The sequence below is a fragment of the Calypte anna genome, chromosome 6 (genome assembly GCF_003957555.1).
Source record: "Calypte anna isolate BGI_N300 chromosome 6, bCalAnn1_v1.p, whole genome shotgun sequence".
Taxonomy (NCBI): domain Eukaryota; kingdom Metazoa; phylum Chordata; class Aves; order Apodiformes; family Trochilidae; genus Calypte; species Calypte anna.
In genome coordinates this window covers 7,523,301-7,550,053 of record NC_044252.1, presented here as the reverse complement: position 1 = coordinate 7,550,053, position 26,753 = coordinate 7,523,301, and the positions used below count along the sequence as shown (strand labels likewise).

General features: G+C 37.5%; 1 protein-coding gene across 3 annotated transcripts in view; it reads left to right on the top strand.

The window, feature by feature from the left end:
* LDB3 (LIM domain binding 3) overlaps positions 1–26,753 on the top strand; it is a 117,356-nt gene that overhangs the window by 59,302 nt on the left and 31,301 nt on the right. For 2 of the 3 annotated variants that reach the window (XM_030453751.1, XM_030453750.1), the window contains exons 5-9: positions 2,679–2,701; positions 5,943–6,146; positions 11,803–11,972; positions 12,977–13,013; positions 16,942–17,472. In XM_030453751.1, coding sequence (XP_030309611.1) covers positions 2,679–2,701; positions 5,943–6,146; positions 11,803–11,972; positions 12,977–13,013; positions 16,942–17,038 — 531 coding nt within the window. In that variant the 3' untranslated portion in view covers positions 17,039–17,472. Of the gene's footprint in view, positions 1–2,678; positions 2,702–5,942; positions 6,147–11,802; positions 11,973–12,976; positions 13,014–16,941; positions 17,473–26,753 lie in introns of those variants that run through there. The other variant, XM_030453752.1, reaches the window with a different exon arrangement.

Genomic DNA, 26,753 nt, shown 5'->3' with positions numbered 1-26,753 from the left:
GAGGCATCTTTCTTGTTGCTCTGTGGAGAGTTACGTGGAAGCTGTACCTACCTGGGGACATAGTATCATCCATGATAGTCTCAGTCTCATTGTGGCAACCTATGAAAGTGCACAAGGGAAGAAAACCCTGGGAGCTCTGCAAAATCATCTCTGGATGTTCTTATCCCATAATACAACATGAGACGCTGTAAAAAAATTTTGAAATTGTGGTGCTTCAGAACTGTGAATTTATTATTATGCATTCATGGACGTGCATTTAGTGATATGGTAAAAAGTGTAAGAAAACTCAGGTTGAGGGGCTGATCTTAAAGTATGTTTCATATTTCAGTTTGGTGTCCTTTTCACTAAATCGTTTAAACTTAATTCTGTCAACTGCTATGAGAGGTTTAGCTAAACCCTTTGGAAAATCCTATCACACCACTAAGATTCATTTTGAGATTATTTCCTTGATCTGCAAAGAAGAACAAAGCATCTGTTTTATATTAGAGCTTCATCACCATGGCCCAAGGTGCTGAAAGCTCTGGAAAGGGGAGGATTAATATGAAGAGTGAGTCATGGCTTGTAACACGTGGTTCTTTTTCATTCCAGTGTAAGTTATTTTTCACATTGTAGGTCAAGGGCAGTAAATACCTGTCCTACCAGTACGTGCCAGGTGGCTTGGGTTACTGGCTTCTTACTGTGTGACCTCTGTGATCAGTGATTGGATGTTTCATACATGTCCATATTTAGAATCAAGCTGAAATAATGTTTGGCTCTGAACTGGAAAGAATTTTCTCATTGCACATAAAACATAAGGAGAAGTAAAGCTTTACTCTTTTTGAAGAAAGTTATTGTAACCTCTTCAGTCTAAAAACCTCTAGTGAGATATGGCTGTCGAGCTGTTCTTAGTGTGTGCACCTGATGAGTTTTATCTGTGGACATATTTTTATATGCGAACAAGTGGTTCCTCTAAATAAAGTGTATTTTAGGGGTTGTAGTTCTGCCTTAAAAATAGTATTTTGTGTGTAAAGCAGAGGCCTGGATTAGAAGATTAAAGCAGGCAACAGCGTTTACTTCAGAAAATGATCTTATTACACTATGTTTTGTTGTAAATGAGTGCCCAGCTGTCCTGCACATACCTAAAATGGATGTAGGATCACTGATGTGCTTACGGGCTACAGCTTGTTCCTAAAATATCTCTACTGGTTCCTGCAACAGGCTGATGTATTTGGCTTAATGTAGGGCTTATAAAATTAGAAAAATATTCTCGAATGTAGGAGTCTGAAGGACAGTAACTACAGAAGATGATCAGTGACTGCTTTTCCATGGAAATGCAGACGTTCAAAGCCTTTACTGCAGCTTTGCCTCATCAGAGTGCTTTTGATCATGAAAAAGGCAACCAGATGAGCCAATGCAAAAAGGCTGTATGGAAAAAGCAGCAGTACTCTCAAAGGTTCTGCAAAGCAAAAGCAGGAGAAAAATCCACTTTGAATGTCACTCTTGCAGTATAGCATTGCTGTCCAATATTTTGTATCAGTCCCATATACAGAAACATTAAAGCAGCAAGTTAGAAAGTTCAGTGCTGGGTTCTGTCAACAGCATTCTGTGCAGCTAAATAAGAGGAAATTTTATTAACTGATCCTGGACTCTCTTCCTCTTTATTTTGCACAAAATATGATGAATTACTATTCACCCAGGATTAAAAGAGCAAAACACATGTATTGTAAGCTTTGAAAAAATTAATTACAGTAAATGTCATAGCCCATTAATGCTATTCATGCAACCAAAAGGAAGAGTCATTAGCAAATAATCTAAGACATGATGGTCATGGTGCTCAGCTTTGGCTGCATAAGGTATACACTGAGTTTTGCATTGTGTTTCTTTGGAATTACTGTGCAAGCCACTATCACTTCTTGTTTATGCACCCAAGGGGGATGGAGCATGAGCATATGTTTTTTCATACTGTGTACAAAACAGATGGAAAAAAAATTCCTGATATGGATATCATAAACCCACATAGTGTGTAGGCTTGCTTCATTTCATATGGAATAAATTAGGAATGACTACTCTGAAATTAACTGGTTTATACCACCATTGGCATAATGCAAGTACAGTGAGATTTAGGTGAATAAATAAATACAAAGGCATTTTCCTTAGTTTTATATTTAAAACATCTACTAAGATACTTTTTGGGTATTCTCCAGCATTCAAAAGTTAAAAAGAAAAATAATCAATCTCGCAGTATCAGCTCTGAGGGCAGCCTGAGGAGAACAGATTTCATCCCTGAACAGTTAGTATCAGGGTAGAATATAACCTCTGCCTCTTTTTCAAGTGGCTATTTTCAAATGAGAATATGCACTGCAAATTCTTAATTCTTCCCTCCATCCCTTCCCCCCATACACTCTGATTATAGTACTTTTAGGGATACACAGTAATAAAACCATGTTCAAGGGTCAGCCAAAATGCCAGGGTACCCTACTAAGTCTTAGAGGATCAACTATAATCCCTGCGTTTTTTCCTTTCTCAATCATGTTAGGGGGTTCTGGCACACATTTACTTATTTTTCCTTCTTTGTAGACATCTGAAAAAAGCTCTGGTAGGCTTTTGTAAATACCTGTTGCCCTTCACACTCTAAAAACTATTGATCTTTTTCTGTTTGGTTGGTTTTGATGTTGTTTGTTCTCTTTCTCTTCTTTTAGGTCATAACCAACACCGTTTCCAAGTTAGTATCAATTCTACATAGTGCCAAGTATTTGTTATGTGTGAAGATTTGTTTTCTGGGGTAGCATGATCCCTTCTGTTCCTGCTGTGTCTGCTTGCAAGTGGAAGTACTTTTTTTTAAAAAACATTATGGGTATGGCAAGTGTCATGTGCTGCCACTGGTGTCCAGTGGTGCTTCCTTCTAAACATGCCACATGTTCAGCATTTCCTGGTGATGTTCTAATGCTGTAAATGGAGTTTGTATCTGAGCTTGTTCAGTTTTTTTTAAATGCTTTCAGATATTTTGGTCTCTGCAGTCTAGGTTTGATTCCTCCTAACTCTTTAAGTAGTCTTCGTGCCTTCAGGATCTGGGGAGACATATTTGAGCTTTTTTTTGGGTGTTATTGTTAGTGATTTCTTTTCATCTTCCATTAAATTAATTTTGAAAGTCCCACTCCACTAAAATTCAAGTTTAGGATGGTTTGAGTTACTGATCTGGAAAATATCTAAAAAGTAATTAGTAAACATATTGTCCAAACAAGAAGCAACTGTTGATTTAAAAATGTGATTCATCTGCTTTATGTAGAAAAGTTCAGAGAGTCCTCAGCTTCAATCTTTAATTTTCTAAAGGCAGAGGATAGTCTCTAAATTCCTACTTGCTACCTCTGAACTGAGTATGGTCCAGAAAATGCTGGAGAGACTGGATTAAATTCAGCATGAGCTAAATAATTATAGTTATTAAATTACAAATTTAAACTAACAAGAGAGGACTAGAAGCCATAGAATACACAAAGTTGAAATAGCATTTAGTGCATTTAATTTACACTGATCTGGCATTCTTTGGGGTGTGGGCGTGATGTCATCCAAATGATGTAACTCCTCTGAAACTCCAGCTAATTTACGATGATAATTATTCTCTTACAGTTGTCTTAGAAAGCACGAGTCACATTAGAGGGGTATTTTTAATCTTACGTTCTTTGGGATTTCTTTTTCCTGTTCCTTTTTTACCTGGGTAGGAAAATCCCATTCACTTGGCAGAGGTGCTCCTGCTGTCTTTAGGGTCTTAGCTCTGCCACTTTGTCCCAGAGCACAACACCCCTTACAAGAACTAATGTCTTCTGTTTACTTCTGAAGTTGTAATGAAACCTGTGCAGTTGATAATCCCTACCCATTTATTTTTATGGGAATCCTGTTAACTGCAGTGAAAGTCTTGTCTTGGTATGTGTAATGGGACTTAAACCTCTTTAAAGATGTCACCAAAACTGTTCAAGTACCGCAAGTGAAAACTTAAATCACTACTGTGGCTACCATTAGGGAAGTTCAGGCTGTTATAAAATTAGTAGCTTTTATTTTTTTAATTGATTGTAGAAAGCAATTGCTCTAAACTTTATTCTTTAAAAGTGGCTTCTTGTCCACACAATCTGCTCAGATCTTGGCTTTAGAATCTCTTCAGTACTCCAAACAATGCTGGGGAAAGAGAACACTAAACCCAAGATCTCAGTGACCTGTGTATTCCTAATTATCATGTGATCATTTAAAGAATTTCAAAGAAAGAAGAAACAATCATTAAAGTAAGGCATGTGCGTTTTGAAAAGTCAAGAGTATAACAACCTGCATGTCTCTGCACATCACCCAGCAACAGATGATGTCAATGTAATAATAATATTGTCACAGTTGATGAATGTTTAATGTTGAGACATTTTAAATGTGAAAATGTCTTTGTAAAAATGATTTTCACTTTTTTTGAACGCATAAAATGCAGCTTCCCAGTTCCCTCCCTTTTAATGTTGATTTGTGTGACTGAAGGCTGTGGCTGTAATACAGCACGTGCTTATTTATGTCTCTGTTCCTTGAGCATGTGGCTGTTAATGTTCTGGCAAGTATTTTGAATTGTGTGACTGTATCTCTCAATGTGCTCTTCAGTCAGGGCATCCCACCAAACCAAAGGCTGAAAACAGTGGAATCTCCTGGCTAGGTTCAGAGGTGGTACATCACCTTTGATAACCTCTGGAAGATTAGGTCAGAGTACTGCCAGATTTACTTGGGATTCCTTTTTCCTCCTTACTAGGCTGAGGGTTTGAATTTAACACCGACAGCAGATGGGCACACTATTTGTCTCTTGCCAACCAGAACCTGCTGTTCAGTCATGTGAAAAAAATTGAGCAAAAAACTTAATATTAGCTGATAAACTTGTAGTGTAATTGTTTTAAGCTCAGAAGGAAAATGGTTCCAATCAAAAGGCATCAAAGGGAATTTTTTTGGGGGGGAGATATATCCATTTCTAGCTTTTTGAAACCTTTGTGAAAGATTTCTTATTTCCAAAGGACAGAGCTCTCCGTTTTACCCAGTTTGAGCGTACAGAACCTGCATTGTGGGCATCCTCTTGCTGTGAGTGGGACATGAACAGCAGACTGGAGATCCAGATGATCTCCCAGAGGTTAGGGAAGGGCACCAACTTCAGTGGCTTTTGGATGAGTTTTACCTTGCTCACTGAGACTCCAGGCAATACTCAGTCCTAACTCTAGGACTAAGCTATGTACAGCCAGGTGCTAAAGAAAGTCAAGTGCTCCTTAGCTGAACTCTAACATTAAACTGTCTTGTGTTGCAGTGGGAGCTTCAGCTAACTTGCTCAATATCTCCAAAATCCTTCTTCATAAGATGGATGATTAATTTAGTCTTTGTGAGGAAAGCTTCGAAGATTAAAAGGCTCAAGTACAAAATTTCACTGTGATTAATAATCCAAACAGAAAGTACTGGAGCCTTCTAAATAAGAGCACCTGACATCTTCAAACATTTTTAAAGACTCTTCTGAAGGAATAAATGGATGCCATGAATAAACTGGGAATTCTCTGCAGTATTTATATATGTCTATGGGCATGCATGCAGACCTGCGTGTGTATATGCTTGTATACGTTTTTATGTATCTATGCATGCAAGAAGAGAATTTTAGTATATGGAAGTATCACATCAATACTTAGGGATTTGCTGTGATTTTTTATGCAGTGACAACTGTTTAGTGGTTTTTTTTCTCTTTACATTTCTGTCAGCCAACACAAAAAGGTCATCAGTGAGCACAGCCAGCTTTCAGGTGTTAACTCGTTATTCACATTGTCTCTTATCCTCTGACCTGAAGCTTTGGTGGTGAGATGCCAGTAACAGCCACGCACACTCCACTGGTGATGCTTTTTCTCTCACCTAACTGTCACGCCTCTCTCCTTTCTTCCCCTCTCTTCCCTGTCAATCCTCACTCTTGCATAACCCAGCATGGAGTCCCCGGAGCGTTTCAACCCCAATGTCCTGAAGGACTCTGCCCTCTCTACGCACAAACCCATTGAAGTGAAAGGCCTGGGTGGCAAGGCTACTATAATTCATGCCCAGTATAACACCCCGATCAGCATGTATTCCCAAGATGCTATCATGGATGCAATTGCAGGCCAGGCACAAGCCCAGGGTGGAGAATTTGCTGGGTAAGGCTATTTTCTTGTGTGGAATGCTCTTTCTCTGCATGATCTCTGCATGACAAAGCAGCTCTTCCTGGGCTGTTTTTCCTGGGGTATCTTACACATGAAAAGTACAAACCAACCTTAGATAATGTTTGAAAGCACTTCAAAGTTAGAAGGATGGATAGTTAGAAAAGTAACGTTTCTCTTTTTTTTTGTCTTCTTCCTGGAACTGGTAAATCCCACAAAAATATATCTAGTGCTCTGTGTATGACAGTGGATGGCTTTTCATTCCTGGTGACTGTGCTTTGTAATAACCCCTGTATTATATGTACAACTTAGAACAGGGGGAGGGGACAAACTTTTAGTGATGCATGAAGAATGCAAAGTATTTTTGTAGTACTGGTTACCCTTTTATTTTTCAGAATGGAGTGTTGTGCTGTATTATCCCTATGCCTAGTGTATAGGCTGTACCTCTTATGCTCATCCTTTGGGTTATGGCAAAATCATTGGTCTTTAGCAATTCTGGTTTTCCAGTGCAGGATTCTCACAGTCTTAATCTGATCAAGTTTTTCTCCTAATTGGTGTCATTCTACCCAAAACCTCCTTTTCATATGATACCAAAATATAGATACAGCAACACACTTCAACGTACAGTTTCTTTTCAAAATGCTAGCTGCAAAGTTATTGAAAATGTAGATGGTTTATGTGTTTGCTTATGCTCCCTTTTACTGGCCATTTGATTATTTTTTTTTCAATTTTTTCCCCCTAATTTTTTGCACCAATATTATTTGGTTGTTCATCAAAACTCTTCTTAATAATGGAGCCCAAACAATACCTTTATTTGGGATCCTCAGATCAGAGCATCTCCACAGGTATAAGTAGGTTCATATTTCCATTTAGCAAAGTACAATGAAAGAAACTCATTGGATCTGTGAATTCTTTGTAATGGTTCACACATTTCATAGGCATGGATTATATGAGACATTTTATGATATATTGGCATTTTCTACCAAAAGCTGTAATATATAATGCAAACAGGAACCTTTAAAAATTTTACTTATTTAAATGATCAGATAATTATAAAGTTTGACTACTGAGCAAGTGAATCCTTTTCATTTTACAACCACTGCATCAAAAGAATCTCTCAAATGCCATTCCAGTTAAAGGAGTAGCTCTGCTGGACTGCAAAACTGCTCTTTTCCCACTTGTGGAAGAGATCAAAACACACTGTGTTGCAGGTAGAGGAGAATGGCCTTGCTAGAAAATCCTCTTAAGTTTGAGAGAAGTCCAAAAAAGTGCAACTAAAACTGAAAGATTCTGGTTTTTTGATTTTCCAGGGGAGTTAGGAAATTGCCTTAATATGTAGGATTGTGAAGTAAATAATATGAAATATTAGAGAGGCTTGAATTGAAAACCTAAAGGTGGTTATGAATTGTATAAGTATATTCATGTATCTTAAAAAGAGCTGAATGCATACATAGATTAAAAATAAATTTCCATGGACTGTTGAGTTGTTAGACCAGTAACAGCAAGAGCACTGCTCTAACTTTTCTAATTTTGAACATGGAATCCACTTATCACATGGGTGGATCACATCTCATTTTTGAATGAGGTGGTTATTTCTATTATATATACTATATATATATATATATATTATATATATTCTTCTGCATCAGACAGTTCTAGAGGAACATTATTCTTTGCAGACAACTCCATGATTATGTTCTCCCCTGTAATGTTGAAAAAAAAGCCTTTATGGAAGATCACTACATGTAGTACCTTTAAAGTTTCTCCTTCATTTTGCAATGTGGCCCCTAAGCCCAACATTCACCTGGCCCCAGAAGAAAATGTTTCTGTTCCTATGTGCAGCCAGGTGCAGGGGACTCTCTAAATGTTGCTTTAACTGTTTTTTCTATACCAAGAACCAAGAATTGGTTGCAGGAAAACCACGTGGTTGGTACCTTTCAAGTACATTTCTGTCAGACCTCTTCTACATTCCACTATTAGCCAATTTATTTATTAGCCAAATTAAAGTGTCATGTAAGTAGAAATAAATCCAACAACTTTATCAGGACTGAGATCTAGCAGTTTTAGTAGCAAAATCAGTAATGTGATTGTGCAAACTGAAGTCTTGCCTATCCTCCACAGTAAGTCAGTTTGGCTGGAGGATTTACCAGTCTTCATGAACTATTTATTGGGTTGAGTTTGTTTGTGTGTTTGGGTTTTCTCACTTCTCAAAGCTTTTTTTTAAATGGATGGAATCACTCTTGTATCTGAAGTCACAATATTTTGTTGTATGCCAGCATCATGGCTAGAGCCACTGTAGTTGTAAATTTTTACTTATTATCTACTTAAATCTGAATAAAGACTCCAGCGAGTGATTCACATGGTAAACCATACTTTATAATGAACTCCAAGAAAAAAAATCACATTGGTACTTACTCAGAGAGGTCTGACTGACTTTAACACTTGTTTGAGTTGTATGATGATGTGAAAAAGGGGAACAAGTTTTCATTGAATCCTACTAAAATACCTTAGGCTGCAATATATTTAAAAAAACCCAAACAAACAACCTCAAAAGCTCAAACCCATTTGGAAAGAATATTTTTTTTTTTCCCAGTAACATAAATTGAAAGTAATATGCTTAAAGATGCATGATAAATGCTTAAAGATGTATGATAGTTCTGCACATACACACCCAGATGGGAAAAAATTAAATTATGAAGAGGTATAACAGAGGTATTAACATGGTTATGTTCATCTTTAGGCTGTCAGTAAGAATTAACTGTTACATTTAAGTTTATGAAATGTTCATAATCAGCCATGAGCTCTATTTTACACGTCCGTGCTGAGTGGCTCATATGTCCCAGTTACTCATCTAGAATATAATTATGGTTTTAAAAAAAGAAGGCCTGTTGCATTAGAGGTAGAGTTGGAATGATTCCAATGTATTGCATTAATTTAGTTCCATTTATATGAGTGTGTTTCACTCTGCTAGGGAAGGTTAATTCACCGAGCTCCATTTCCTGCCTTAATCATCTACCATAAGGATATTAACATCTCATATTAATGACACACATTGTTACTGTGAAATTTGTGGCCCAGCCTCTAGCATTTTTTAGCTACCTTTGCACTATTTGCATATCTGTACATTCACTTTAAAACTGCTATTTTGTATATTTGTCTTAATAGAAGAACAAAGCATTTCAGACAGAAGACTTAAACCAAAGAACTGGGACTGCCTGTGACTTGCACACTGCTGTTGCCAGAGTTGTCTGTGCTTGAAACCAGCAGTACCACCTACCCAGTGGTTCATCATCCACTCTGCATCTGTCTGCATCTGTCACATTTGCTATCAGATAGTTTTTTAAGCTTCAGCAGGATTAAAAGTCTGGGGATGTGAAGGTGGCCAGAACCAGGCAGTCACCCTTGGCAGTGAAAGAGGGGGAGGTAGTGGGTGCTTAGGCAGTACTGAGACATAGGCCTGAAGTGCTTCCAGGAACTTGGAAGTGGGGTCACCCTTTGGGGAACTTAAACTGGACCCTTTATAAGTGACAGAACTTTTCAGTGAGGCCAAGAGTGAGAAGTGGCAGGACCCCTGACTTATTTGGGTGTTATGGACTTTCTCTGTTCCACCTAACAACTCTTTCTGCCTGCATGAAGCCAGCAGAAGGCAGAACTCCCTGGTGCTCTTCCTTCCCTGTCTCAGCAATCCCTTCTGCCGTGTCTGAAGGGCTGGGGGGCTGCTGCTCTCTTTCTCATCTTCCATCTGAAGAAGGATATGACAGGAACTCATCCACTGGAGCACATCAGAGCAACAGTAGTGGAAGCCACTTCTGGCACGCCCCTCCCAAAATAATCAAGTTCACATTGTGCCTTCCATAATACTGCTAGTGTTTAGATATTGTAAAGGTGGTGGTCTAGGAAACAGGAGCTGGAAAATGGGGCTTTCTCCTATGAGCCATCTTCCACACTGTGAGACTTTTTTACGTAACTTGAATGGTTTGTGGCAGAGCTCAGACTGAAGAGTCATTTTTTAAATAAAATATGCTCCTTTGCATAGATGATTGTACTGAAACATAGAAAAATAATGAGTTTATGCCCTGCTGGGTTCTCAAGAAAGTAAGAAATTTGCAGATAGTGAGGGTTTTGAAGAACATAACTAAATATATTATAAAGAATTAAAATAAGTGTAAAATAAATTTTTAAATCCTCAATAGATAAGGTCCCCAGTATATATAAGAACACATTTTACTTGAAGAGAACACATCCCATGCTATCATTACGTGTAAATCCATTAAACCACCATATATTCTGCATTGCTGAAGGAGGGTGTCAGCTGGAAAATGCTGGTATTTAAGGCACTGACTGGTAATTTTATTTTCTTTTATAGTGTGTGTCACTGCTGGATGTAGGATATCAAACACGCTTCTTGGCATTTTGTGATTCCTCTTATGATTTCAAAAACTTTTGTGATTTTCTTTGCACAAAGGTATCTTAGCACTAATTTGGAGCCTGAACCAAGGAAGAAACTGTTGTAGCAGGTGACTGCTCCTGGAACTTTATAGCAGTGCCTTAGTTGGACCTAATGTCTCTTAACTTTTAACAGAGCCATTTCTCAGTTTTCATGAAGCTGGGCATCTTGCTTGCAAAGGTCTACATGGAATAGCACATTAAAGCTGTTACAGTAAATCACTTGCTTCAAAAATAGACCTTGTATTTAGAGAAGTCATGGAGCCAAGTTACTCCAAGCACACATTATCCCTTCAGTGTATATTTCAGCAGGTCTGTTAATATTTAATTTTAACTGTGTGTTATGCAGAAGTTATTTTTGCAGGGGAAAAAAACCCACACTATTAAATTTCTGTTTCTGACCTGCATCATAAATCAAAGAGACATTACCTTGTGCTACAGAGCTTCATAGCTTTGTTTTTAAGTGTGTAAAATTGGAAGTTTCTTACTGGATATATCATTTGTAAGGTGATTAGAGGTGTTGTAGGACTCTGAGACAGATTCTGCTTTTAAAAATTTCAGATACAAAATATCTGTGCAAGTCTTCAGTGCATGTCTAGACTTCTTATGCTTCAGATGTTTGGTAGGCAATGAATCCAGAGTTATGGCAGCTGGAAGTTTAATTCAGAGTTTGGCAAAGAATAATGATTTCTAGAAAAAGCTGTGAAACATTATCGTTAGTTTTACTTACATTATTTTTATTATGTTTTTTATTTCTAATTGCAACCTTCAAATGTACTGGCCTGAAACTGGGAGAAGACGTAATATAAAACAGTATCAACATGAAGCCTTTTTATAAGAAATAAAACGGGACAAGAATGTTGAGAGAAATAAATGTTTTTTACTTTATCACGACACAGTACTCTGTCTGCTGTAAGCTTGTGGCTTTGTTGGCTGTTGGAATCATGAACAGACATTTCCAACAATTTTCACATCCTTTTGAATAGGCATATTTAAAAGGTAACAGAGCATTTCAAATATAGAAGAAGCCATAATAACATTCTTAATTCAGATTATCTTGATCTTTGTGTTTTAATTAAAAACCGGTATTTTCAAAGGCGCGTTTTGGATTGCCATTGTTCTGGATGAGAAGCTGTAAAACCAGAGGGAGGTTGGGCTGAAAAGTTACCACGTGCTGTTTCACAACATTTCACTTTCTGAATTGCAGTACCCTTCCTATTAAAGATCCTCACATAGACAGTGCCTCTCCAGTGTATCAGGCTGTGCTTAAAACTCAGAACAAGCCTGAAGATGACCCTGAAGACTGGAGCCGCCGTTCTGCCAACCTGCAGTCCAGGTCCTTCCGCATCCTGGCCCAGATGACTGGAACTGAGTACAGTAAGTTGAATTACAAAACATCTCCCATAGCCTGATTTTAGATTCAGGGTTTTTTTTTCTTGCCCCGGTATTAGCAGCTGTAACTCAAGGAAGACTCATGTCCAGCTTGTAGTCTTTGAGCTGGACTAGAAACGTGGATGTAACTTGAGGGAATGAGGAAATCAGAGTGTTCAGTCTCACCTTGTGCTTTATGAAGAAAATTCTTTGATTCTGCCAGAGGTCTCACCATAAAAGTATAAGAGACTATGCAGTAAAAGAGCATTTGGGATCCCATAGTTCTTATAAATCAAATCTCTGAAGTATAATCTTCCATTTTCCAGTAGACTAGACATATAAAGCTGCCCCATTACTCAGGAAAAGAAAAAAAGAAAAGAAAAGGAAATAAAAAAAAGAAAAGAGAGAAAAGAAAAGAGAGAAAAAAAAAAGGTGTGTCTCTTGTAACAGTCTTCTATAGAAGTGACTTCTGGAGGTCAGAATAAAATCATGGGTCACTATTTGTATTGAGCATGTGGTTCCAGCAGCCCTGTTACCTAAACCTAGATCTTTTATGAGTGTCATGGGACACTTGAACTTTGCTGCCTGTTGTCTCTGGAAAGGTTTTTCTGACTACCTGGGACCTCAGAGCTTGTTTCTGATATAGAGGTGGGGAAGCTCAGGGACCTTCCCTACATCCAGGGGGAATACTTCCTCCTGATTGGAATCTGATGTTGTGTCTTATGCTTTCCTATAGAACAGGAGGCCCTCTCTGCAGAATTATTGCCCACAGCTGTGGAACATTGCTACAAAGTGCACAAGAGAGGAGTTGTAATAGCTTCTTTCCCACTAGCATCCTTTTTCCTGGCTCTAGGGAGCTGCTTTTCTTCATGCTGTACTTCTAAAATGCACCACTGCAAAGTCAGCACAAATACATCTTTAGATAGGCTTTGATAGATTTCTAAAGAACTTGTAGCTTCATCATATAGCCTTTCCTTCTTTCTTAACTTGAACATTTTTTTTTCTTACAGTGCAAGATCCAGATGAAGAAGCCCTGAGGAGGTCAAGGTAGGCAGCTCTCTGATAAATATGGTTTTCTCCTTACTGATAACCAAATAATGCTTTAAACCAGCATTAATGTGAACATACCTGATTATATTTTTTGCCTTAAAATATTCTAATTTACTTAAAAATCACTAAAATTAAAATGGTATCAGTGAGACACATTTGAAAAAAAAAAGGATAACAAATTAGCATGATTTTAGGAAACAGTGCGAAATTCCTGAAGTGTGTGCTCAAAGCTCTCTGCACATGCAACTTTTGTGTACTTTACTGGGTGTGTGGATGCAATGAGTTCCTAAGACCAAGCCCTGTGTAACTCCTTGATTGTGTAACTGGATGAAAATATATAATGTATGATAGCATTGAAATGTGAGAGCAATTTATTTGGATTACCCTGTGATTTGATTCTCCTGAAACGATACAGTGAAGGAGTTGCTTCCATTCATATCCATAATAATTTGCTTATGTTTATTTGGAATAAATACAACTTGAATTTGTTTGATATGGAAGTGTAGGACTGCTTTTGCTAGTGGATGAATATATTTTTTCATACAAAAACCACTGAAAAAGTGGATAAATTCAGAGACATAATAAGGGAAGGAGATTTGTCATCAATTCATGTTGTCCTACATAGCCAGGAAATAGATTTGTTAGAAATTATTATGCTGAGGTTAAAAACTGCAGTTGAATCAGAGCATCCTGCATGCAGTCCTGATTTTCTGTTTGCATACTTCAGATCCCTGTATCACATCATTAGCTGCTTTCAGCCACTGTCTGGGTTTGTGATGGTCTTGATACTTAATCCACTTTCTAGTCCTTTTTTTCTTTCTTTTTTTTTTTTTTTTTTTTTTTTTTTTTTTTTTTTTTTTCCTTTTTAATCCCCTATTGGCATGTGATTTTACAAGGATTCTGAGCTTTTGACCACAGAGCAGGTTACAAGTGTTGAATTGGTGAGAAAGTTGTCTGTCATCTTTCTTGTTGAAAATACAAGTATACTTTCAGTTTATGTTTGCTATAAACCTTCCATTGCAGTTCACTGAAGTTCATGGCTCGATATCTCAACATCAGGCTTCACATTACAGCCCTTAGGGATTTATGTCTTCCCTCAAATTTGCAAGCCTAATTCTTACTAAATGTATTGTGTGTTATCTGTTTGGATGTAACAGCACACATGCAAATCCTTATTTAAATCCTTGGGATTTAAAGTGTTGTGCTGAACTTAACAGGCCCCTATAGACATCTGAGAGTAATATGGTTTTTTAAAGAAATCATCCCTGCAGATGTAGCCTGTGGCCTTGAAAACTACAAGATATCTTTAACATGGTATTGGATATGTTGAAAATAATTATCTAATAACACATCAACATGTGTAAACTGCATGGTCTGTTCAGTGTCACTGAAAATACTTGACTATATCCACCATGCTTTGCACATTTGCAGTTTTGAGGTGTCACTGTGTTACCTTATTTTCCATAAGCACAGTTACAGATGTGAGTATATTGAGTTACAGCTTTATTACCTCAAGATTTTGAAGGGCACTCACTGGTGGATGCAGAAGGGAAGATACACTGGGTAGCTGTATGGGAACAGTGCAATTGGCACGAGCTCTGGTGCAAGGAATGAAGTGGGATCTCCTTCCTTCCTAACTGGTAGTGTTTGCCCCATCTTGGTCACTTGGTGCCTACCATGAATGTTGCATGTAATCCACTGCAGATCTGATAGCAGCAGCCCTAGTCATGCATGCATCCCTGCATTTTTTGCCTACTGCACCCCTTCTGTTTAATCTTTTGACAAGGCCACTTTCAGTTTTATGAAGGATGAAATGACCTATTTCAGATGCACAGAGTCCATAGTTTAACTCCACTCTTCCAGCACAACAAGGGAGTAGAAACTCCTCTTCAGTGTCTACTCCAGACAGCACTTTCTACATACTTGCTATACCTTTCTCCATGCATGCAGTTTGGGATCACCTGGCAGGCTTCCTGGGCTTCCCAAAGCAAAAGTTTTCTGTGAAACTGTGCAGCCTGAGTTTTGCCAGATTCAGTGTTGCATTCATTCCACGCTGCGCTGGCATTCTGGAAAAATCCTTAATGTTTGAAATCTTAAACTGATGGAGATTTCCCAGTGTGGGGAATTGAGGTCTCGGGACATGCTGTGAGACATCTCCCTCTGGTGCTTTATATTGTCTCTGTGTTGGCTCTTCAGTGTAGTTGGCAAAACCTGCATGAAACGGTGTTTGATTTCTTCCAAACACTCGGGGGGAGGAGAGGAGAAACCAAAACCACCAAACATGTAGCTTATTTTGGGCAAAACTGTTCTACATACAAATAGTCACTTCCAGATTGCTGCTTCTTACTTCATGACATATGCTCTGAACAGAACCCATAAATCTTGAGAATTTTCAGGTGCAAGAATATTGGTTTCATTTCATATTCATACACACATTGCATGACTGCCCTCTGCTCACAATGCTGCTATTTGGAAGGCACATGTATGATTATAAATTGCTATGAAAACTTTCCCTTGCTTTTGTGATGGTTGTTACAGAATATTTTATGGAAAGATGGTATCCATTTCAAGCTCAAAAGAAGTTTCTGAATACCTTTGCCTCGAATGGAGGGGTCTATGGTTTAAAGCAGAGGATTCTTAGATTTCACTTAAGACCCACTGTAGTTAGTCTACTCCAATGTATCTTGAAAAAATGCCATCATGAACTTCCAGCATTTCAGCTAGGAATATTTTATAATTTTTTATTACTTCAAAGGATAAAAGATAGTTTGAGAAGTCATGCATCAAGATTCCTAAAGGAATGTTACTTGCACGACACTGTGTTATTGGGAACAGAAGATTTAGAAATATCACTGAAATTACTCTGTTGGCATTTGCTCATTTTTTTGTCTTGTGCTTTCTTCAGCCTGAGGAGTAAAACCAGTCCAGTCCATTTCTGTTTGGCTGGTTTCACTCTCAAGTCATGTTGCATTAACACAACTGTCTTGCTTTTTTGTTGTAAAAAATGAGGGGGAAATTACCTTGTTTCTAATGAATTCGATACATTTTATGAATAACATTTTCTTTTCCATTCTGTTTGATACCCTTTGATGCCTGTGCTCTCATCCCACATCCTCCTTTCTCTTTTTATTTACAATTTATATGGAAGAACATGTAGGAAAAATTAAAACCTGAGGAGTGCTGAACATTGCTTGGCACCCCAGTCTGCAGTCAAAGGTAGCCAAGTGGTGTGTTCAGGAGGTGGCAAATGCTTCACAGGACTGTGCTTTCAAAATCCTATCTTATTCTACTTTTTGACATAAATAACTAGAAATATTTATGCAGATATCAATGCTTGTATTTGTTTATGCTGAGAAAATCTGTAGAAAAGTACTGCTGAAACCTGTGGCTAATGGTTCTAACAGGAAGGACAGCAGGATATATAAATATATTTAGGCTCATCTATGTATTACAGAATGGAAAATATTTGCATTAATTTTGCTCTTGTATGGAGTTAACTTTCACTGACTGCTTATTGCAGGAGAGAGAGGAAAAACTGAGAGAACCTGCTGGCAGGAAAACAATGGGATTACACTGTGTTTCTAGCAAAAGCAGCCCTGTAAGCTCAATCACAAGTCAAAGAATACATAGTTATATCAAGTTACTTCTCAGAAATTAACAACTGCAAAACCCTTCATACATGGTCCAAAAAAGGATCACCCAGCTTTCTTTGTGCTAAAGGAAAGCTTTGAAAGCTAAAGGAAAATCCAAATAAATTGCCATTGCCCTTGTTATAAGGCAGGAGAGTGGTAGCCATGGTCCCTAACCCCTTTCTTTCTCCCTCCTTTCTTTCTTCTCTGTGTGTGTGTGTGTCTCTCTCTCTGACTCTCTCTCTGTCTTTCTCTCTCTCTCTCTCTCTCTCTCTCTCTCTTTCTTCATGCCACAGGGAAAGGTTTGAAACGGAACGTAACAGCCCACGCTTTGCCAAATTGCGCAACTGGCATCACGGCCTCTCAGCGCAACTCCTTAACGTTAGAAGCTAAACCCCCCCACTTAGCAGGCAAATACATGAGGCAGAGAATCATAGGAAAAAAAAAATAATTACTGTCTTGAGTTAGAGCCTAAGAGTGTCACACACAGACTTACTGCTAGAGCCTTTCTCCAAGGTCAATTTCTGTTGCTAGCCAAAAGTAAAAACAATAATACAGCCCCCTTGGTGTCCTCCATGATGAAGTAGTTTAGCTTTTGTCCTTTATCTAGTATCAAATGTAAGTTCAGTACACAGGAAAGCATCACTATTGTGCTCTCTAGACTTTAATCCTAGAAGAAAATGAGAGGGAAGTTATTGACAGTATTTCTTTAGGAGGAAGAGGAATGAGACTTTTACTAAGTCTCAGTGCTGTAAAGATAATTAAGTAGAAGAAAGAAAGATGAACAGGACAATTGACTACTGGCCTAGACTTTGCTAAATATACAACATAGTTTGCTTAGTTGAATGATGCTGTTTCAAACAATATATTAGCAATACAAAGTTACATATTTCTTCAGTATATTATACTTGTAATTTGCTGAAACCATTGCTGTATGTTTTCTGAATTTCTCATTATATGAAAGCCAGAGATAGCTTTGGTTGTGCAGGATCTCTGAGGAAATTACTTTTTGCTAGAGGTGATTTATGAGTGAGAAGAATATATAGTACTACTGGTGCACTGAAGTTTTTAAAAAACAACTTGTAAGTTTTAAGGAATACGTTGCCCATTCTGTATTGCTTTTGCTTTCACCCACATTTTTTCTGTATATAGTAGCATGCTTTATCTGAAATAAAAGGTTTTAAAACTAAAATAATTATGTGCCTGTTTTACACAGTACTTTATTCTGCTTTAAAACAACAGCTTCTTAAACTGCTTATTGAAAGGATGAGGGTTTTAGTTTCCACAATAGCAAATTTGGTCAAAAAGCTTTCCCCTATTATCCATAATGCTTACTGATCCTTAGGCTACCTGACACTGCAGTTGAAAGAACAACTACAGAAATGAACAAAGATTGTATGAGGTGTGAATGAAAACAAAGCACAATTGATAGATGTTAAATTGCAACCTGGTGGTAATATAATTTATTATTGCCATTTGAATAATATATTTTCTCTGGCAATAATTATGAATTTGTGCCCATGGCAAAGGCACTTGAGACACTGCTGGTGCTTAGAATGGGATCTTTTCCTTTCAGTGCAACAATGCTTTGCTTTTAAGCCGTGTCTGTCAATATATGGCAAACCTATGCCAAAGGCCCCCAAATATTGGTGTTTTCTGTTTGAAGTAGACTAATTCCCTTTCTAGTTTATGTTCTGATCATTACATGATAGAAAAAATGCAACTCAAACTGTTTGTGTTTCCATAGAAACACTTGATGTTAGCCCTCACCCATCTGCAATCCGAGTCAGCATGGATTGAAGCAAAAGTTTCTGGTGATAGAACATTGGTGTCTGCAGTGGAAGGTTGACTGTGGTGCAGCCCTGTCTACAGCCTGCTATGGATTCTTTTGTTTTCTGTTCACTTCTGTAAACAAATTCGGTACCTTTACCTGGGAGCAGGAGTTCTGATCAGAGAGATTAGTGCATGAGATTAGATGGAAACTTTTACACTTTTTGCTGCTTCCCAATGTCTGGAATTTATATCAGGAGTCCATACAAGAACAAAGTTCAGTCAAACCCCCATTGTTTTTCTGTGTTATAGAAGGAAGGCAGATTAATTCATGGGAGGATTTTGCATGAATCAACTAAATGCTGAGTGTTTAAAAGAAAAAATAGCTATCATACTTTTTAAAAAAATAGTATTTTTTTTAGTATTATTTAAGAGTACACGAAGACTAATATCTTTAAAAATGCATTCCACTTATCTAAGAAAGTGCCATAGCAATTCAATAAGGATGTAACTTAGTATAAAACAATGATTTATATTTTCCTTATGGGAACCCAAGCAGATTCTGATCACACCATCTTATGAGTTCCTTCAGAAAATCTGCATAGCTGCATGAAATTAAGAGCAGCATTTTAACTTTCCCTGAATGTTGTCAAGATCAAACTTTGGTTCAGAGTGGGTGGATTTTATTTATATATGAAAATTTGTGTAGACCTTAAAATCTCAATAGGTGCTTAATTTTTTTCATAAACAGCAAGTGTACCTAGTGAAAAAAATCTCCCAAGTGTAATTCTCAATCAAATTAAGTTGTTTTATGAATAAGTAATAGTACAGTGCTTTCACTTAAATAGGGATTGTGAATTCTTCATGTTTTATGAACATAATATAGATAAAATCTGTTTCAAATAGTCCTTGTGCATGTACTGTAACAGAAACAAAAATCATTATTACATCTCGGTGTTTACACTTCATGTTATTTTAAAAGGTATTTTTTAATAATCAGAAAAGCATCATTTGATTAAATATGAAATTAATGAAGATGTAATTGAGGAACCCATCCCTCTTAGCTCTCCTTCAGTGGATTTAATGATACAAATTCAGTGCCTATAAACTGTTTAATCAGATAGACATATAGTTGTAATCTTGCTTCCTGGAGGATACAAAATAGAATCTAAACACTCTCCAAGCTTGTAGGATTTAAATTCTTTATGTAATTACAGAAAAAAGTTATAGTAAAAATCTACAGTAGTTGGTAACTCTTGAAACTTTTGCAAGGATAAAGAGCTTTTGAGAAGGTGTCACTGTTAAGCCCTAAGGCAAGATTGTTTACTACAGTGTATTTGAACTGCTTAGTCCAGTCCCTCTCAAAAAACATCCCAAGTGATGAGCTTTGTTAATTATATGGTAAAATTATTTCTATTTGGTTTTTTTGATATATTAAATTAATAATACCTTAAAGCTTACTCATCAAAAATCAACCTTTATGTTGTCATGGCAATCTTCAAGCCCAGGGAAATAATGTTACAGAGCTTTCATTGCACAGAACTTTATGTAACTATTGAGAGGCCTTGTTTTTAGCTCCTCAGCAGGAGGCAGACTTTATCTGAAAGGTGGAGGAACTGAGCTGGATTTGTCATTCTACTACACAGCTTTTCTAGAGACTGTGATGGACTTAGTCCTGATAAGAAATCATTAACAGCCTTTAACAAAACCACCAGCTTTGTTCTAACAAAAGGTCAAGTCTGGCCTGGTAGTGCCTTAGTTTCATTATGTCCAGGCTGTACCTTGCCTCTAATTGATCAACTCCACCTGGCAGTATTTCTTGACAATTTGCAGAGGTCTGCTGTTTCACCTAGGAAAATCAGTCTCAGTTAATGCCAGTGAGGCTAAGAACAGGTTCTTGATTGAAGGCTTGACAAGTCATGTCAGTCTTTAAAATACTACTGCTGATAGGCAGATATATCCATCCCATGCTGAATATATTTTGAACCATGGCTGTTCTGCTGAGCAGAGGACAATGGTTGGTGACAATACTGCCTTCTAAATAGCCTCTGTGCCTGAAATAAAATGCAGGATGTGGACAGTGATATTAACTCCCAGTATTGCCAGTAAGGCATAGTGTTATAAGCATTTAATGAAGACACAGCAAAGCTGATGCCAGTAGGAAATCAAAACCAAAAGGCCTTCAAGGTAAATCTGCTTGTCTGGTTATGACACAGGGAAATGCACATTTTCTGCTGTGGTATGAGACAGTTTGATATAAACTAATCTGTTTCCTGAATACTGCTGCCTTGCTTTCTACTCAAATGGTCTCCTCAGCTCCTGTGGTGCTTAGTTTGCAGCAGGAAAACTGACTGCATGCAGGTTGTGCTGGTGGGATGTGGCTGGAGTGTGACTTTAGGACAGCAGGCATGAAAACTTAACCACTCATCCTTTCATGCATGAAGAAATTACATAAGGAGAAAGGTTCTGTGGCTCCTTCCCTTGCCTCCTTCTTTCCATGCCTGTCTGCATGGCAAGGAGGGTAACTTTTTGCTATGCAAAAAATGTAAGAGGTTGCTTTTTCTTAATTGTGGTTTCTCTTTCATTATGCAAAATGGTGTGGAGTATATCTTCAGTAGCAAGGAATAAGTATTTTAGGGACTACTTTCTCACTCTGAAGCCTTCTTCAGGGCAGAAGTGTTCACCAATTTTTCACTTTTGCACTCAGGTTCCTACAGGGACTAAGCTGATTTTGTGACTTCTGTAGCAGTGTCTACCATGAGTTTCAGTTACCAGGACTGTCATTATATGTATCAGAAAATAAGTGTATACTTGCACAAACTCTAGTCTGCAAAGTTAAAAGGATAGAATTTTTCGTATGGTACATGGTAGTACCAGATAATTACTTTCTTTAATAGCTTAGATTTAATTAACTTCTTTCTGCAATATACACAAAAATTAATTGACTAAAATTTGCTCTGAAGCACAATAACATTCTTTGTTCTACTGTTGCTTACCAAAGCCACCTCACACCACTAAGACAAGCTGAGACACCTCGATCCCCTTCCTTCATTTGCCAGAATTTCCATTGATAAGCATTTCTTGCACAGTTGCCAAGAACTTCATATCTATATACTGATCAGATTACCAAAATCCTTTTGAAAGATACCTTATTTTTCCACAACAGCCCATGAAATAAAGCAGACTTCTATAGGTAGCTTTCTCATTTAAGGAGTGTAACTGCAATTAGAATTTTAATCACATTAATATAGTTAAATATAATCTGATCTTCACATACCTTTTAGCACCTAAAAAGTGACAAAAACAAAGGAATAGTGAAACAACTCAATTGTCTCTAAGGGATTCTGAGTGAAACCAGAAAGGAAAACTGCCCAAATACAATGTCTGCCTTCCTCACAATACTCCTAGAAGTTTTGTGGGAAAAATTCTTAAATTCCTTGTTTTCAAACCAGTTCTCTGTAGAACCAATTGGTCAAATATGGTGACTATAAGGTATGGTGTATCTACTTGAATGTATTCACTTAATATTGAAAGAGAGAGGCCTCCAAACAAAATTAGCAAATACCATGAAGCTTTCCTCAAAATAGTTCATAGAGAAAGTAATGAATAAGGTACCATAAGCTACCCAGTTTTGGGTCAGGGTTGTGTGTACTGACCTGTTTTTAACATCTCATCTTTACCATCTTGGCATTCTGCATGTTCCTGTGCAGCACTGAACTTTTGCATGTGCAGAGATGATCACTTTAATTCCTACTGTGCAGTCTTTAAGATTCTCATTTGCATCCTTCTGCTGATGCAGATGGGTAACCAAGGTACCAGTGCACAATGCTGCCTTTCCCTCTCACCACTCCCTTGCTTTGCTTTCAGTGTAACAAAGGAAAAAGTTCTTGCCTGTAGCTTTCCAACAAGCCCAGAGGTTCTCAGTTGTGGTCTGTGGATCATCAGACCAGCTCACAGAGCTTTGTTTAGGGTGAGCTGGAGAACTGGCTGATAGCATAGCACTGGCACTGCTTCCTTTTATTCTGCTTCTAAATTGCATTAATGTCAGCAGAATTACTCTAATACTAATCACTTCCTAATAGTTCATTTCCACATAAGCATTTGTTGTAGTTGTCCCAGAACGTTACATAACTACAAATGAGAGAGGGAAGGTAAAATACTTCAGAGACTTTATGAAATAAAATGTAATCTACATTCTGAAAGAATGACAGCTGCTCCAAGCTGTTACTGCTTACTTGGTTCAGTGCCTGAAGAGACACATTAATGTATTTCAGGTGCAGCTTCAAGCTTAGGGTAATACCACGTAGAGAAAGCCTGAATTTTCTAATCATCAATGTGAACACATTAGAAAGTAGCTCTAAAAAATTACCATCTGCAATTGAGCTCTATGGGTTCTTGTCTCAGCTCCTCAGATGGGAGAAGTAAGGTCATACTGAGAAAGAACACTCCAGTGAAAGGGAGGGGATTTCCTGGTGTACAATACCTAAACTTGGTGTGCAATGGTTTTGTTTGTAATGGTCACTGAAAGAAACCACAAGTCCTGATGCTGTGTTTGGGTGCCTGCTGGTGGGGTACCTGTGGTTGAGCAGTGGGGCTCTAACAACCCAGAGGGAGCCCTTCAGGTAAATCCAATTGCACACTGAAGGCCAAGATAGGGAATAATTGTCTGAAATACATTCCATCTCAAATTGCTCCACATACTCAGGTTTTTGAAGTCTTTGTTCTTAGTACAGTGATGTGTTTACCAATAAGATAAATTGGAGTACATGTACCTGCATGCCAAATATCACTATGCAAATCTTGGAGGAGAGTTATTTTAACTTTCACCAACACCAGTGCTGCTGTACTTGCAGCTGCATTTCTTATTTAATTGTAATATTTAACAGCATACCAGTAGCAGCCACTAAAAATGCATCCAAAGGTGGTATTTGCTTTGATTTTACTGAGCTGCTTTGATTGAGTTCCATACTACTTGCTGAGAATGAGTTGCTGCTTGTTTTTCTCTTCCACTGAATATATGATAATGCTTTTTCTCTTCTGTGGCACTGTCTGCCCAAACCAGGATGATTTCTGGGAGAAATGTATTTCCCTGTTTTGGAAAGCAGACATTCTAGCAGGATATATTGTAATCCTTTTGGCGTGGGCTGCTCACATTCTTAACTACAGTGGCTGAAAAAGAGAGACCAGCTCTTCTACCCTTGTTTTTCTGATCCCAAGCCAAAGTTTTAACTAAACCAGCATGGTATTTGTCTTCTGTCCTCTCCAATTAACTGCCTATGATTTCTTTGTGTCTTCTGATGTCTTTGTTAGGGTAACAAAAATACAGCTTTGGGGCAAAAAAAAAAAAAAAAAGACAAACAAAATAGGTTTTTATTTATCGGACCATGTGAAAACTCTGAGCTGCAAATACAGACAGCTAGAAATTGCCTCCATCGATCAGAAGAGCAGTGAATCTAGCTCAGGGTTTCCAACACTGTCCATGTCTCATGCTTTTGAGACCAAAAAAAAAAAAAAAAAAAGTTTGTAAAGCAATTATGAAATAGATTTCACACAACTTTACCCCCAGACAACCTGTAAGAATTTTATTTAAAATGATTTTGTGACTTCCACTTCTTAAAAGGCAGTTCTTTTTGCAGGCAAGTATGTTCATGTGAACATAAGCACATGTTATGATGAAAGCTATTAAAAGTCTTAACGAGAAAAGTCCTGTGGATCTACAAAATACTACTAGAAAAAACAATTTTTAAATTTTTCTAGGTATAAACCCTAATAATCTATAAGTCTTAATGACTGATTTATCTTTGCAAAAAGGACATATCTGATAGGTTCTATAGAAGACTACTGGATGATCATTGCAGGACAATACTGAGAGACTGAATAGTTACATTTATTGAAAAATCCATAATCTCTTAATAAAGAGGGTGAGCTGATTTTATTTTAATATTCTGTTGGGCTTCAGGAGAGATTATATCAGTTCTTTGCCCTGCCATGGACCCTCTTTTTGACCAGAAGCTATTTTATTAACTATTAGTTCCTCATTTGTATATTAAGAAAAATAGTCTTGCTTTGTGAGAATATGGAGAAAAAAAAAAAGAATTAGTATTAATTTCTTGCTTCAGTGCTCAAAGACAGAGAAGAGCTGAAGGACCATGTGCTCTCCTGGGATGCCTGATGTTCCTTATGTCATCAGCTCTTCATTTCAGATGAAATTATTCTCTCTCTACAACATTTTAATGGAACAGAGAGGAGCTATTCAGAGAGATTCAGAGAGAGTCTAGATCTGTTATTCTCTGAGGAAAGGGATATGCACAAGCCCCACATCTCGAATCACTCGTATGTGTACGTGTTTGGGAATCTTTTACATTGGGTTTCCAAAAATAAAATAGAACAGGAAAGTTTTCCAATGTCCAGTACATACAGTTTTGGATTCAACAGACTCATTACTGGAAAATAACACATATAAAGTTGACTTGCAAACATATTTCACAATTCATTAGTCAAACTATTACAATTCTTGCTAGTGTGTGGGAGGGAAAGACTATCATTTCACTCACTCTGTCTTTATGACCATGTCTTGTAGCATATTTTTATGAGAAGGAAAGATTTCCTCATTTCCATTCTATAATATACTGCGTGATTGGGAAGACAGTATATTGTATAAATAAACCTTGTTTGAGATATATGTTCAATATTTAGTCTGTGAGAGTTGCACTGTTCTCTTTAAGGCCCCTCTATCAAAAGCCATTTCAGCTGGGGACTAAAAGGGCCACAGACACAAAACTCACTAATATGAAATCCCCCTCACATAGCTCAAAGCTTCTTTCCCCTGCTCTGTTATTTGAGCAGCCTGTATGGCCACAGAGATACAAACTGATGGTCATTTTCTGAGCCAAATTCTGTATTTTACTCAAAAGTAACATTAATTATGCATTTAGTTAGCAAAAAATGTTTGATTGTTAAGGCTGGAAATCCAATAGTCTATGCCTCAAAATGCAAGTATTGCCAATAGGAGACACAGCTGATACTGAGCCTTTCTCAGTGGTAGTCAAATGGGAATTACTTCCGTTGACTGGGAAGAGAAACAGTTCCTGGAAGCAAACACATGAAGAAATATTGTGTGATGAGCCTTTGAGCTCATCTTTCCCTTTACTCTCTGTCTTTTCCTTTGCTTTATTCTGTGGAAGTATCTTTACTAAACTTCTCTCTCCTTTTAACTTCCCTGCTACCATCACCAGTGTTATCACATACTTACAAACTCATGCAAAAAGCTTTTGTGAAATCCTGACCTCAATGTCAAGTGATGTTTTTCTGGACACTTCAGTACAGCCACAGCTACTGGAGCAGAAAAGTTTGGATCAGATCAATACCAACAGCAGAGGCCTAACACTGCTTCTGCCTGACCCCAGCTGCCTCCCGTTTGGCTTGACTCTAATTGCTCACAGAATATTTGATAACATAGGAAATAAACAAAGCTTTATTCTTTTCAGGCTGTGACTTTTTTTCAACATTCTGGCATGATTATGGCTCTTGGTGTGCTAATGCTTATCCCCCAGTACACGCAGAGATTCTAATCCATCCTCCTCCACCTAGTTTCACCCTGCCTTCCTATTCCTGATGTTCCAGTGAACTCATGGCTTGGTTACCATAAAAGAGAGTGTTTAGTTTCTCATTGCTTTAGAGTGGGGAACCAATTGATCTTTTTGGGGTATTTACTTTCAAGACAGGTTCTTCCATTCTGACCCTAATAATACTCTTAATCAGAGACCCACATATAAGGGTCATATCAGGTCTGCTGCTGGGTTTAAAAAAACTGCCTTCAATTCACATAGTTTAGGGGTTTAATTTTAGTTAGAGGTTTAGTTAGAGTTTATTTGATAGTAATTGATTAAAAATAGTTAGAAAACACCTATGCCCAAACCTTTGCTGATATAAACTATGGATTTTTCATTTTATTGGAGCTAAACTAAGGAAGGAGTGTGTGACTGTACTTATATATGTACACATCCATACATAAGCACAGAGGGAAAGAAATTAAACACTACTAATAATGTGGAGAAGATTAAAAATAGTTTTCCAGACAATAACATAAGATAATGATTGGAGCCCAACAAATCCACATAAATAAATACATGTGTTTCTTTCTTTTGAAGGATTTTTCAGAAAGAATGTTCAGTTGGGTAAATGAGGATATTTGCTTTGTGGTTTCTAATTTTAGATCCCAGTTAAGAAAAATATTTTCATTTGGTATATTTCAACTCTAAACTTGTTGAAATTCCAGGACACTTCCTTACGTAGGACAGGAAGCAACCACCTACTAAATAGCTAAATCTTTGAGATG